This window comes from Arachis stenosperma, chromosome 7, assembly GCF_014773155.1.
Source record: "Arachis stenosperma cultivar V10309 chromosome 7, arast.V10309.gnm1.PFL2, whole genome shotgun sequence".
Classification (NCBI taxonomy): domain Eukaryota; kingdom Viridiplantae; phylum Streptophyta; class Magnoliopsida; order Fabales; family Fabaceae; genus Arachis; species Arachis stenosperma.
The window spans coordinates 6325087-6339723 of NC_080383.1; the positions used below are offsets into that span (position 1 = coordinate 6325087).

At 33.8% G+C, this 14637-nt stretch overlaps 2 protein-coding genes across 4 annotated transcripts; both read left to right on the forward strand.

The window, feature by feature from the left end:
* The first annotated feature begins 5106 nt into the window (after positions 1-5106).
* On the forward strand, positions 5107-8510 carry LOC130940330 (uncharacterized). Of its 3 annotated transcripts, XR_009070280.1 has the most exons (8): positions 5107-6085; positions 6160-6279; positions 6395-6514; positions 6618-6681; positions 7366-7511; positions 7664-7768; positions 7871-8082; positions 8198-8509. XR_009070280.1 is itself a non-coding variant. In XM_057868443.1 (7 exons), the coding sequence occupies exons 1-7, from the start codon at positions 5256-5258 to the stop codon at positions 8007-8009; spliced, it is 1524 nt and encodes a 507-aa protein (XP_057724426.1). In that variant the 5' UTR covers positions 5107-5255; the 3' UTR covers positions 8010-8510. The 3 variants fall into 3 exon arrangements, 2 of the variants coding, with proteins under 2 accessions (XP_057724426.1, XP_057724427.1); XM_057868443.1 differs by having other exon boundaries at positions 7871-8510; XM_057868444.1 differs by having other exon boundaries at positions 6220-6279; positions 7871-8510.
* A 2356-nt stretch (positions 8511-10866) lies between these two features.
* On the forward strand, positions 10867-12905 carry LOC130939299 (early nodulin-like protein 20). The gene is made up of 2 exons (XM_057867412.1): positions 10867-11044; positions 12586-12905. Exons 1-2 carry the CDS (start codon positions 10867-10869, stop codon positions 12903-12905), a joined length of 498 nt encoding a protein of 165 aa, XP_057723395.1.
* Positions 12906-14637: the final 1732 nt, after the last annotated feature.

Here is a 14637-nt window from a genome sequence, read left to right on the forward strand (position 1 = left end):
ATTATCTCCTTTTATTCAAATAAACTCTATTTTGTATTATAAATATATCATGACATACTGTTTTGAAACTTTGCAGAAAACTTACGATCTCAGATGCCAGACAAAAGTAATAGCGAGAGAGTTCAAGGCAATAAGTTAGGTCAAATACATAATTGTGGCCGTCGACTATTATACCAAGTGGGTGGAGGCTGAGCCGTTAGCCAGCATATCCTCGGCAAATTGCTGAAAGTTTATGTGGAGGCAGGTAATCTCCAGATTTGGAGTCTTAGAAGTCTTGATATCAGACAATGGGACACAATTCGCCGACAAAAAGTTCAGAGAGTTCCTTGCTGGCTTAGGGATAAAGCAGAAGTTCTCATCTGTCGAGCACCCCAGACCAACGGCCAAGTCGAAGCGACAAATAAGGTCATCCTGCAGGGCCTTAAGAAGCGACTTGACCAAAGAAAGGGACCCTTAGCAGACGAACTAGCGTCGGTCCTGTGGTCCTAACGCACAACACCGCAATCCTCCACCGGGGAGACACCCTACCGGATCACATGGAGTTGACGCAGTGATATCCGTGGAAATAGGGGAATTGAGCCCACAACTACTCCTAGGCGGAGTCGATGAAGCCGTGGAAAAGGACTTAGTTGACGAGACCAGGGAGATGACCCACTTATCGGAAACGGCGTTGAAGCAGAGAATAGCCCTACAGTACAACGCCAAAGTGCTGAAAGGAATTTTGAACCAAACGACTTGGTCTTACGACATAATGATGTGGAGCTGCCAACCCCAGGAGAAGTGAAGCTAGCAGCAAACTGGGAAGGCCCGTACAGGATAAAGGAGGTAGCCGGCAACGGAGCTTACAAGCTGGATGACTGAACGGTAAAGAAGTCCCCAGAACGTAGAACGTGGGGAACCTAAAGAGGTTTTACTATTAGAAGCGCATACCTGCTTGGCCGGCAACCGATATCCCAACTTAGTAAGGCCTGCTGTGTTTTGTGGTGACACTATTTTTCCATGCATCGTTCGTCTGACTCGTGACTTAGCGTTATATAATTATGCTCTAAATGGACTAACTATTTCCTTCTCATTCCCAAATTTATGTTTTAATGCACTGTTTAATTATTTTACCTTGTTAATTAACCAGTTCAACAAGACTACGACACCACGGGACTGATCACCCCAGGAGCCATCGAAGTCAAAAACGCTATGCTAAAACGGCTACAAAATAAGGTCAAAATCCAAGTGCTTAAACGTAAAAGCCACAACTCGACTTCGTTGTTGTCATGGCAAATTGTTTAACAAAAGAACAAATTACCAGTTCAAATATAAAAGCCTCAAGACGGCTTGGAAACATTAAAACGGTGGAATGACAAATCATGTCTTGCAAACTACCAAACAAAAAAGAAAACCAATATCTAAAAGCAGAGGCCACATCGGCTCAAAACTAAAATAGAAAGAGTTCATAACCACAATTCATTTCTTGGAGAGGTCAACAATCTTTCCATCCTTGATGGTCTTGAAGGCACCAACAGCAGACACGTCGAACTCGGGAGCCAAGAGCTTCACCTGGGCCTTAATTGCCTTGTCGGTGGTCATAATGCCATCCCTAGCCTCCTTCACGATCTCTTTATTCTTCTTTTTCAAAGCGGCAACCTCAGCCTTGGCAGCATCTGCCAATGCCACCGAAGCAGCCAGCTCCTTTTCCAACTCTGCCACCCGACCTTGGGCAGCATTAACCTGGCCTTCCAGGGTGAGCTCGCGATCGGAAAGCCGGGCAACAGTGGCATCAGAGGTTTTCAACTTTTCCTCCGTGGTGGCAAGTTGGGTCTTCAAAAAAGCCACCTCAGCCTTCATCTTCTCCATAGACTTGACAGCTCCCTGGAGTTTGACCTCCAGGTTTCGAGCACCAGCCGAAACGAGCTCTGCCTTCCTTGCTATCGCAGCATCCCGGAGCAAAGTACGGTACACCCACTTGGTCTGGGAGGCAAGGTCCCCACCTTCAAAGAACTCCTCAATTCCCGGCAAGAGTTAGGCGTCGATGAAGTAGCCGGCATCGAAATTCTTCTCTATGACGGTCAGAACCTCCTCTAGGCTGGAGGTCGGCTTCCTCTTCTACTGGAGGAATCGGATCAGCACTAGTCCCAGCAACCTCCCCTTGAGGGGGGCGGGACTGGACCTCGGGACCAGGCGCAGCCGGGGGATCAACAGGCGGAGTAGTGGAACTATCTTTATCACCAAGAAGAAACTTGGACATCTTGTTGTCAAGTTCCATCTGATCGGCAGCCATGGACACTGCAATTTCAGAACATGAAAACCCATTAAAACCACAATAAAGCAGATTAAACCACAAAATAAGGTGGGGGACAATGACCACCCGATCACTCACAAATATAGGCCTTGCCCATTTCAGAATCTCCCATAAGGAGATGTAGGTTAACATGATTCTTTCCAAACACAGCCAATAACACGTCGGCAATATTTTTGTTCCCTGGGGGCAGTTCCTTGTACGTCACATTTGTGAACGCATTGGCCTCCGCCCCAAAACTCCAATAGGTCGGGATGCAACGTTCCCCCTCCAGAGTCAACCAGAAGGGATGCCGACCTGCGGCGGGGCGAACCTTGAAGTATTTATCTTTGAAACCATGATAGGAATCCTTGAACAGGCCAAAGATCCTCCGACCTTGGGCTGATCGAAATGACATGAATCCTTTCTTGACTTTTTTCCTATTTAGAAGGATTCGTTAAAACAAAAAAGAATAAAAAGACCTCTACGGAGGCCAGTAGCTCGAGATACTTGCACACCATCTCGAAACAGCGGATAGAGGCCCAGCTGTTCGGATGCAATTGAGATGGCGCAACATCACACCGGTACAATAGCGCCATTTGAAAGGGGGAGAAGGGAATGCGAATTCCCAGGTTGGTAAACATCCCCTTATACATCCAAATCCAATCGGCGACCCAGGGAGTGTGTAGGTTTAAATGGCATACGCTCCCGGTCGTTAGGGACGAACACCTCGTAGTGGCCCTCCTCAGGACCTCCCCCACAAAGGTAGTCCACTTGATGGAACTCTGTGAGTTCCTCCAAGGTCATCTAGAAAGGGGTATCCTTCATGTCCGAAGTAACCCATGCGTACCGATCCACGAGGACTCTCGCAACGGGATGTTGCGCCATACCTACAGTGGGGGTACCACTTAGTCAATAAGATCGGGTGCTCGGGAAAAGAGGAAACCCGAAACTAACACTACAAGTTACAGGAAGCCTATCTACAGTTATACAAAGGTTAAAAATAAAAAATCTAATGGCAACCCCCCTAGAGCCTAACTAATGGCAACACAGTTCAAGTAAGGAAACATGCAAATGGCAAGAATGAAACAAAACGACAGTAACAGCATGCAACAACAACACTTAAACATTTGTAACAATTCACTTAGAATGGAGAGGATGCCTACCAAAAAGACAATCGTCAAAAGAAGTTGAAGGATCCTGAAAGAGTGCGATCGAACCGAAGATGAACTTAAGCGGAACCCAAAAGATTTGAGGAGAGATCGAGAAAGAGTGATACCGAGAAGGTTTGTGAGTGGAAAATGGAATGCGAAGGAGTTAGAAGGGTGGAGGAAAGGAAGTAAAAACTAGGAAGTAACTACACTGAGGAGCGCGAAAGCCAGGGGCAAAACAGAATTTTCCCAAAAACTTTAAATCAATCATAACGCACATTAAATGCCCTGCACGAGGAACGAGGTGACGATTGGCACTCTCCAGGAACGGACGAGCGCTGCTTGCGCGTAAGAGTCATGTCCCCTTGCAAACAACCGACCAGACGGGAAGCTAGCGAGGGGGAAACTGAGGAGAACGCGCCACCAACGGCACTTGTCGACGTAGCTGGGGCGTTGGGGGCTCTGTTCCGACCCAGCCCAGCTGTGTAGGAATTCGGGTCCGCGTGTCACCTCTCTATCTACGTGAAACCAGCCAGCTGGGAAAAGAAAATTTCCTGGAAGGTGGGTCTGCTCCTATAGGACCCACCCTAGCCCTGAGTATATATAGGGAGGGCCCTACCTCTCCTCCGAGGTACGACACATCACCCTCACCTTTTCTGCCATCTTGGCATCTTGTACGGATTTTGACTTGGGTGTCGGAGACCCTTTTTGCAGGTGGCTCTCCCTCTCACCGCTCTTTCAACCCGGGAGATCGCAAAGTTCTTTCCCTCGCCCTCCAACATTTGCCTAGGAGGTCCAACCACGCACGAGTAACCCATATCCATATCTCTTGTCCGTACACTCAGTATCTCTCTAATTTGTTCAGGAACCAACCGACCAACTGAACATAGATTAATTTAAATTTTTTTAAAATCTTTTAAAAAATAGTTCTCTATCCTATTATAAAAAAGAGAAACTATGTACCTTCTAATCTTCTGATATATTATCATAATCGATAACCAACTTTTATGTAATCCAAAAAACATAATTTATATTGAAATTTTAAAATAATGTCAATTTGCAATATGATAATATTTGTTTAGAAGACAAAATGGAAGTAGGTAAAAGAATAGGAAACAACCTGGTTTCTTGTAAATTTCCGGGAAACAACTCTAATATTAACAAAAAAGTTATATTGTATAGAGTATGCGTTCAATTCAAACTCTTGTTTTTAGATGTAAATTCTATAGTCACATAGAAATGGTTTTTTTTTTCTAAAATAAAATAAAATAATTTAGTATTTTCTCAAACACAATTTTTAGAGTTTAATTTTTTAAATACGATTTTTTTTTGTATTTGGATAAGTTCGTCGACCCCGACTAACTCTATAAAAAATAGCAAATTTGTCTTATCCTCTTTTAAATTTTTCTTTAAAATTTTTAAAATACATGTTTTTAATTCATATCATCGTCTCCAAAAGAGTATATAGATCTATAAATAGTATATAAGAGTACACAAAAATATACAAATAATAAGCATGACTTCTTCAAAAAAAATTTTAATTATAAATTAAAAAAATTAACTATTTTTTCAAAAATAAAATATAACTTATTCCTGTATATTATTATGTATGTACTCTTGTGTACCAAAAATTAAATACATAAAAGTTGAAGGAACTAGTAATAAACGAGTAATGAACGAGTTGAAGGAGTTTTGTTACAAGCGGAAAGCTAGTAGTAGTTTTCTTCGAAATTTCAACTAAATACAAGAAACAGCAACTCAACTCAATGTAATGAACGAGTTGAAGGATTGATTAAATGGAAGCAGTTTTCAGTCAAAGAAGAAGAAGATGAAGAATGGCATCCTTGCTCTGCCAGCTGAGTAAGCAAGAAAGTCTCTGGAGATTGGGGAGTGCTGTTTCAGCGGTAGTTGGATCAACCTGTTTGGCTCTGAGCTCCTCTCTCAACCACTTGATCGGTGCGTGGAAACCATGGAAGGTCATTCTTTACATCCTATTCAATATCTTCCCTTTACTACTTGTCATCCTCTTTGCAAAGTATTGGGCAGAGTTCAGAATCCTTCTCTCCATAGCGAGGAATTGGCAACGCTACTCAAGAAACCCACGGTTCAGACCATTGATTTCATTCTTGATTTTGGTGGTTACCACTTTCTTATCCTACTACTTCGATAAACGGAAACCAGATGCATACAGCGTGGTTTCCTACATGGCGTTCGCGATAACTTGGCTTTGCTTGTCAAGGCACATACCGTTTGTGTTCGAGGAACTAATGGAATCATTCATGGGATTAGCGATCGCACAACTGATGAAGATAAAGTTGCTCTTAGGAGGTTTGATCGGAATACTTGTCTGTTTTTGCCTCGTGGTTCTCCAGTGCTATGCAGATGCTCCAACAGTCCACCATCTTCATCAGCGTCTTATTAGAGAAACGATGATCGATGTAGCTTCGCTGCAACTCATTAGTCAAAACCACGGAATCACTAACAGTGCTACTACACCGGCTAGTGATGATGATGATGAGGATGATAGTTCCTCTGGTCTTTCCAGTAGTCCTCTTTTGGATGCTCCAACCCCAACAGGATGTGATGAAATAGAAGATCAGTCTCTCCCACCGTTTCCGGATCCAACTCACCAATTTTTAATACGTTTTGGTTTCCAACGACACAAGTAAGGGCTGCTATGTCGTTACTCTCTATTTGTATATTGGGCATGATTGTAATTTCAAAACTCCTTCCTTTCAGGAACTGGATGTTTCGTAATCCAAGCTTGACTAACTACCGCCCTGTTATTGTTTCGTCTAGACCTCATGTGGGCTCGACTTCTCTAAAGCAGCGGGTTTTCTCTTCCGCACCTCCTCAAAGGTCAGTTCAAAACAATATATTTTCTTAGATTATTGGTTCTTATTAACAAAATGGCAGATTGTTTTGTTTGATCACTGAAAAGCTCTTTCCAATTATTCTCTTATTTTTGCACTAGTTCACCGCATGGTGGTCTTTCGAGCAGTCCTCCTGTGGGTTCCACCATGCCAAAGTCTTTCCCTCCTTTTCAGCATCCAAGTCACCAACTTTTAGAAGGAAACCGTCTCAAACAGCAGAAGTACGTTCTCATACTTGGCTACGATATACGTATAATAAGGACTAGGACTATATTGAACATGTTGTAATTTCAAAATTTCTCATGAACTTAATCTTCCCTTCAGGTACGTGAGGTATCATAAACGATGCTTGAATGATCGAAAGACACTTGGAATCGGTCGCAGTGAGGTCGACTTCTGTCAACTTTTTATGAACAACTATATTTTTTGATATTATTATTTTTATGGTTTAGCTATAAGCTTCCTATTAACGAAAAATTTTAAATATCTTTAGTTAATAAATGCAAAACAAATATATTAAAAAATTACCGTTTGTATCAATGAAATGTATTGACACGGACAAATGTACCCATATATGAATAAAATGACAATTATAACTACGCTTTTATATGCCAAGAGTATCCTAACGGATAATTGCGTAACCGAAGTCCGGCTACTCTTGGCACACGTAGGCCGTGTTTCGTGGTTACGATTGTCGTTTTATTCTTACATTAGTACATTTGTTTCGGCGTTTATACTCTCATGAGTACAAACAATAATTTATCTACCTTAAGGACACAGGGTAAACCTTTTAATTTTACTGTGAAATTATGTTTAAAGCGTCGTCCATTTTTCGGTACTTGAATTTAAGAGTTCTATTCTGAAGATTTTGGACATCACACAGCATTCTCAAAATATCAAACATGATGTTGGGCTTCATTAGCTTGGTCTTTTGAATTAGGCCATGACAATTTTTTTTAATACAATTTTTATGTTATTTAATTAATACTTGTATTTGTTCATTATGTTCCTTTTACATTACTTGCTAATTCCGGTAGACATTTCCCCCTTTTGTTTGCATTTCTCTATGCAGGAAATGAATGCACTATACCGCTTTTGGTGCTATTTTCTTCGCGACATGTTTGTTCCTTCTATGTATAATGAATTTAAGAAACTGGCAAAGGAAGATGCAGCTGCCAATTATAATTATGGCATAGAATGTCTTTTCAGATTCTACAGGTATCAATGTCGTATTAAGCTTTTCTCATTGTAGAATGATTTCAAAGTTTTCATGTACAGTCAAATGTTAGTTTAGATAAGTATGTTATAATATAATTTTAAAGCATTCAATGGTATTGTATTGTTCTAATTTTCGAGCAACTCGTGTTCAGTTATGGTTTGGAGAAGGAATTCAGGGAAGATCTGTACAAGGATTTTGAACAGCTTACTCTGGAATTCTATCAGAAGGGAAATCTCTATGGCTTGGAAAAATACTGGTGAAACCTATTTACTCTTGCTTCTTAATTATTTTACTCGAATTTTGTGTTAAAGTGTTTTCTCGATTTCATGCGATATTTTCATGTTTCCATCATTGGCAGGGCATTTCACCACTATCGCAAGGCACGCGAACCGTTGAATAAGCACCCTGAGCTGGACAGGTTGCTCCGAGAAGAATACCGAAGTTTGGACGATTTCCGCGCCAAAGAAAAGCACACGGTGAAAGAGGACGCCGATTAGGCCCCGAGTGTCCCAACTCCCAATTTTGATGGCATCCCAATTTTGAAAAGAGCTCTAACAACTTTTTAACATTGTGTGTTTGGAGTAGCAGCCTTGCTTTTTGGGTTTGAATGCAAAAGAAAGAAAGGGGAAGATTGTTTTTTTTTTTTGTTCAAATATTTATAAAAACTGTGGTTTTGATGATGCAGGGTTGCTGATTGCCAAGTTTCTTCTTCTTTTGATGGATATATCATTCTATATGGTATACAACTGATTCCTTTCTTTTTGAGACACTTTGTGGAGACACCCTTTTCTTGTCTCCAAAAATGTTGTACATAAGTTGATAGACTTAGAAGAAAGTTGTGTAACATTGTTACATCATAAGGGAAATAGGGTCCTTCTTTTTACTTTTGGGAAAGTAAAAAAGAAAGGGGAGGGTTGTACTTATTTATGTCTGCGCCAAATTTGAACAATAAGAGTGAGAATCATTTTGTGACCTTTTCATGTGCCCAATTGATTTATCTGTCATGTCATGCTAAATTGCATATGAGAAATACAAAGTTAATATTTTTTGGGTTGTCTACGGTACTCCTTAGTCCGTTATGCTAAGGATAATCTGTCGCGAATCTAAGCTCAATTTAAAGGTTTGTTGGTCAATGGATTGTTGTATGTATAAGGTGGGATTCGAATTTCTAACACTTGTTTAAACGGACAAGTGAGGTGAGCACTTGATGAACTCAAGTCAGTAAGAAATATAAAGTTAATATAATTTGATATAACATCAAAGTTAACACTAAAATTTACTAAAGAATTTGAGGCCAATCAAGGATTGAACAAATATGAATTTAAAATGTTGATTTGATTTAGGGTCAATATTTAGTCACTTTTTTTCCGTATGAGATTTCATTTGACAAAACAAATATATATTAGTCTTGTACGTGTTATATTTACGATCAAGATACAATCCGTTTCTATTCTCAATATTCCATCAAACACCCTATTGGAAAATTTGCTTCCATTTTCAACCACTCTTTAGAATGCTATAAAAATTAAAAACACAATCCGGCTCTAGAAGTCAATTAATTTATTGTGTAAATAGTCAAAATAATTTAAGCACCTTAATTTAGTCATTGAAATATATCAAATATTTTAAAGTAGTCATTGAAAATTATAACTAAATTAGATCAGTTTGATTTACTATTATAATTTTTAAGAGGGGTCAATTTGAAATTTTTAATCTTTCGAAGACTAAATTAATGTACAAGTTATATTTTAAAGATTATTTTGACTATTTCTTAATTTTGTAATACTAGGGAGATAATTATTTATAGTTACCTTATTTAACTTATCATTTATATTTTTATATATTTAACAACCAAATTTACACACTTATTATCTCTAATATTATATATTTATGTCAGAAATAATTAATAGATATAAAATAAGACAATTTTAAACTGATTTGAACTAGTTTTTATTATTTCTCAAATATTTTTTTTAAATTTATCCATGTCAATTGAAAATAAAAAAAATAGGTAATTATATTTGTCTAGATTCATTGCTATGTTTCTTATTTTAAATTATTTATCTTAATCTGATTTTATAAATCCAATCCGTTGGCTATTAAATACTAGAATTTGGGAGGATTTGACCGCTTTTTATTTTTTGTATTATAGTACACGTAGTATTTTTTAATAATGTGAAAACTTAATGTATTTCGATTTGGTATTATACCTGATTCAAAATAAAACGAGATCCAAAAAAGTTAAATGTCCATCATGTAAAGGTAAACTTTCCCCACTTTTATCCGACCGGCACAACACAACAAAGGAAATTTAGACTTATTTATTTGAATAAGTAATTACCTTTTAAAAATATTTTTTATTATTTTTCATTTGTTTAGAGAAAAAATATTAATAATTTTTTTAGATAAAGAGAACAATTATCTATCATAAAAAATAGAGCTACTTTATAAAGTGATTATTTTTTCTATTAATACACCGACAACATTTAAGTATATTCAGAATTCAATATACTAAAAATTTATCTAAAATTCTTACTAACTTAAATATCGGAGTCTTTTGTAGGTACCAACATATCTCCTCACTAGAAACTCGGACGGCGATAACTCAGCACCAATATAAGTCGGGCGCCGCCTCAAAAGGGATTTGGACCTTCACGTCCAAACCTAAAAGCAACCGAATTTCAGATAACCCTCGGAACATTGACGTCATTGTCGGAGATCTGGAAGTTTACATCTAATCATGGTGAATAATTAATTTAAAGATGAGTACACTGTATCTGAGTCCGAACCAAAACTGATACTATATATGGAAGAGTCAGATTTGTGGGTTTTATTTTTTATTCTTTTAAAGTTTATACATCTAAGATCAGATTTGTATTTCAACACTAATTTTTTTTTTTGTATATGCAAATCAGACCCTCCAATTTGCTTTACATCAAAATAAATTTTATTTCATCACAAATCAAACTATTCGATTTGTACACTATAAAAATCTTATCCTCAAATTTAAATCCAATTTGTTATTTAAAATAAAAGAATAAAATAAAATCTATATAAAAAAAATACACCAATTAATTATGAGATCGAATTACATATCATTTTTTTCCATTACTAAAAAAATTAGCCGGATTTGACACCGTGAAATTGTGCATATATATTGAGTGAATATAGATACTTGATCTCATGCCATCTTAATATGTGCCAGCCTTTTATTTCCATATATATATATATATATATATATATATTAAAAAAGCACGCTAATCACATTCATTATATTCTTTATGACCCTTTTCTCTTAAGTCTAAACTCTTTTGTCACTGAAAGACAAGGAGACTTTGATTTGGAAAAAAAAAAATGGAGACTGTGATCTTTAGAAGAATTGCGTTGATGGTGATGATGATGACTTCAATGATGGTAAACATGGCAAAATCGGAATTGCACTATGTTGGAGGAAACAAATTTAGTTGGGCTCCTAACGTTAATTTGACACAATGGTCAATGCACCAACATTTTTATGTGCATGATTGGCTGTGTAAGTTCTAGTTCTCTTTATTTTTTTTAAATCAATATTATTCTTGGATTTAATTTCTGTGTATTGTGGGTGTCAAATTTTGACAGTGAGGAGCGAAATTATCTGGTTTAATGTTATTGTGCAATTTTTTTTAGACAAGCTCTTAATTATGATATTTATGGATCGGATCTGATCCGTATATCTGCGGTATTTTAGTGATCCTATTTGCACACTAATAAAATTGGATTATAAATTTTGTGTAGGTATCCGCATAAATAAAGAAATAAATAAGTAAATATTTTTTTATATTTTATTTCAACTAATAATTATCATATATATTGTATTATTTTAATTTATTATTTAAGAAATAGATATTTAATATTATTTTAAAAATAAACATATTTAAAAGAATAAAAAAATAAATTTTATTGATATTTTTAAATAAAAATAAATTTTTAAAAATATTTTTCTATTTTACGGATATATCTAATATCTGATCCATACACTTAAAAACTACATATATTAGATCCGATTCGATAATTTTAATATAAATCGAATTCACCCCTACTCTTAATCTTATTTTCGTTACGTTGGTTTACTAAACTCTTATTCTTTCTCTTTCTCTCAAAATATTTCGTCTCACTTGAATTTTGGGCATTTTAAAAAAAATTACTTCCATCTACTAAATTAAAGAATAATTTTTAAAAATATTTAATTATTCTATTGGTTCTTATAATTTTATTAAATTTTTAATTATGTTCTTGTATATTTTTTTCTTTTCGATTAATCCCCTATACCAAATCAGATTTTATAATTAAGTCATTGTCGTGACAAAAATATTAGAATTAACGAAATATTTCATTAAACAAAATGAATATACCTAACACTTTACTAAATATTATGTATAGTTTTTAACAGAATATTTTATTAATTCTAACGTTTTTATCATCGTACAGACTTAGTTACAAACGAATTTAGATCTTTTAAGTTTTAATTTTTTTTGAGAGGATAAAATGTGATCTTTCGTCCTTAAATATTTTTTCTCTCATATTTTATGTTGGTCCCACCAATAAAATAATTGGTGAAAGATCACACTTTATCTTGTAAAGTAAAATTCAAAATTGAAAAAAATTTAAACTTGTTACAAAATTTGATATAGTATAAGAACTCAATTAATACATATATATATATATATATATAAACCTAATTAAAAATTTAATACAACTATAAAGATGCACAGAATAATTAAAACTTTCTAAAATTATATATATTTGTTCATACATCTAAATATTAGAATTCCATCTATTTTATTCCTTGTGCGTGAAAGCAATGTTATACGACACCTCAAATATTTTGATAAAATACTTTTCAATTCAATTTCTTCTTTAAATATAACATCATTTTATTTCATTTTTATATTTTCAAAATTTGGTGAAGAGAATAACAAGAACAAAATGATTTTCTTTTTCATTGTTTCTTTTACAAAATACAATATATTATGAACAATGAATAAAATTTCACATAATTAATTAATGTTTTTCATAATTGGTAATTTGGTATAGATTTTGGATATGACAGGCACATGCAAAATGTGTTGGAAGTGAATAAGACAAGCTATGAGAACTGCATAGACAAAGATTTCATTAAGAACATAACAAGGGGAGGTGGAAAAGATGTCATTGAACTGAAAGAAGTGAAGACCTATTACTTCTTGAGTTCAGGTGGTTTCTGTTGGAATGGTTTGAAAGTTGTAATTAATGTTGAAAATGTTGCACCAACTCCATCACCAGGACATAATAAATCTTCATCTTGTACCATTGGTATCAACCAAAATCTTGTGATCCTCCTAATATTAATGTGGGGCATCATCATCTTCAAATGATAATAGTTAGATCACAAGTAGAACATTATCATAGGACCAATTGTAATAACGGTTGTGTTTGAGATTTATAGTCTCTTTTTTTTTGGTGACTGATTTATAGTCTCTTTGAAATAGTAATTGAATGAACCATAAAAATTCAGAGCGTCTTTTCACTATAAAAATATATATATATATATATATATATATTTTTTAGAAGTTACAAATTTTTCTTTTTTTAAAATATTTTTATTTAAAATAATATGTTTTACATAATAAATAAAAATTATTTTTATATTATTATATCCAAACATAATTATTAGACAAAAAAAATTTATGTAATTTTTAAATATAAAATTATTTTTTACTTTTTAAAAAAATATTAAAAAAAAAGATGTTTCGAAAAAAAATCTTTTATTCAAAACTCACCTATCATTTATTTCATTATTTGTCATGAACAATTACTTAAAATTAATTTTACATTTGAATTTTATCCATCCAATGTTTTTTAACAATCGTATCTTGGGGATCCTTGTTTTCGCAGCCTCATACTAAAAGTCTAAAACTCACTATACATTTATTGCCGATTTCTGTTATACCAAGTGGTAATTGGTACTTATATACCTAATTCAATTTAAGCAATTCATATTCAGAATTTAGATCATACACAAATTATACAAATGTAATTTTCTATTCTATTTGTTGTGATATATCCTTAGTTAATTTTTTTTTCACCAATTTCGGATAATAATTCTTCCAAATTTTGTATATGATTAAGTTTGGATTGAGAATTATGATTGATTTTTATTTATTTTTTTCAGATTTTTTTTTATTGTAGATTTAATTGAGAAAATATAAATTGATACGTGTTTAAGAGGATATTTTTATTATTTAGAGACAGATAGAATTATACTATATTGGATTTAGATATCAAGAAGATCATGACTTCGTTTAAAAAATAATAATGCTAAAAATGACGTAACTCATAAAATTTATTGGATTAAGTCATTTCAAGAAAATTTGATTTAGTTCTATTTTGTTTAATAGCCTTTTTAAAAATTATAAATTTAAATTAAATCTGATTTAATCTAATAAGATCAATTCTTATTTAAATTAGTTATCATATCTTTAGAATTTTAAATTTAAATCAAATATGATATAATTTAATAAAATCAAATCTACCCTAATAGTTATATTATCTTTAAGAGATTTGAATTAAGTTATCTTATTTTATCTTGTTTGGGTGAGTTTCTAAAAAAAAATCTTTTTTTGACTTATCTTTTTTTAGAAGATTTTATATAAAAATAAAAGTAATTTTATGTTTAAATATCTATTGCAAAAAGATCTTTTTATTTATGAATTATATGTTTGGATATAACAATATGAAAGTATTTTTTATTTATTTATTACATGAAAAATATCTTCTTTTTTTTTTAAATCTTTTAGAAAAAAGATATAAATTAAAGCTTCTCAAAACAGATATTTTTTTATTTATTTAGTTTTACTATTAAAAATTTACCAAATACACTAAAAAATAAAAAAGATTTTTTTATATTTAAAAAATATATTTTTTATTAAAATAACGAGGACCAAACAAACACCTAATCTATTAGAGATCAATTTAAATACTTTTTATGAGATAATTTAAAGAATTGTTGATAAATAAAATTTTTAATTACTTTATATCCGTTTATTATATAATTAAATGAGTTGAGTAATTTGCTTTAATTATTGCATAAAGAAGATAAAGAAGATT

Bases quoted from the DNA above. Each gene is read 5' to 3' on its own strand.
- LOC130940330 (XM_057868443.1), top strand. From the start codon at position 5,256: ATGGCATCCTTGCTCTGCCAGCTGAGTAAGCAAGAAAGTCTCTGGAGA. The intron at 6,515-6,617 runs GTACGTTCTCAT...TCTTCCCTTCAG, and splicing joins AACCGTCTCAAACAGCAGAA to GTACGTGAGGTATCATAAAC. The intron at 6,682-7,365 runs GTCGACTTCTGT...TTCTCTATGCAG, and splicing joins TTGGAATCGGTCGCAGTGAG to GAAATGAATGCACTATACCG.
- LOC130939299 (XM_057867412.1), top strand. From the start codon at position 10,867: ATGGAGACTGTGATCTTTAGAAGAATTGCGTTGATGGTGATGATGATG. The intron at 11,045-12,585 runs GTAAGTTCTAGT...AATTTGGTATAG, and splicing joins TTATGTGCATGATTGGCTGT to ATTTTGGATATGACAGGCAC.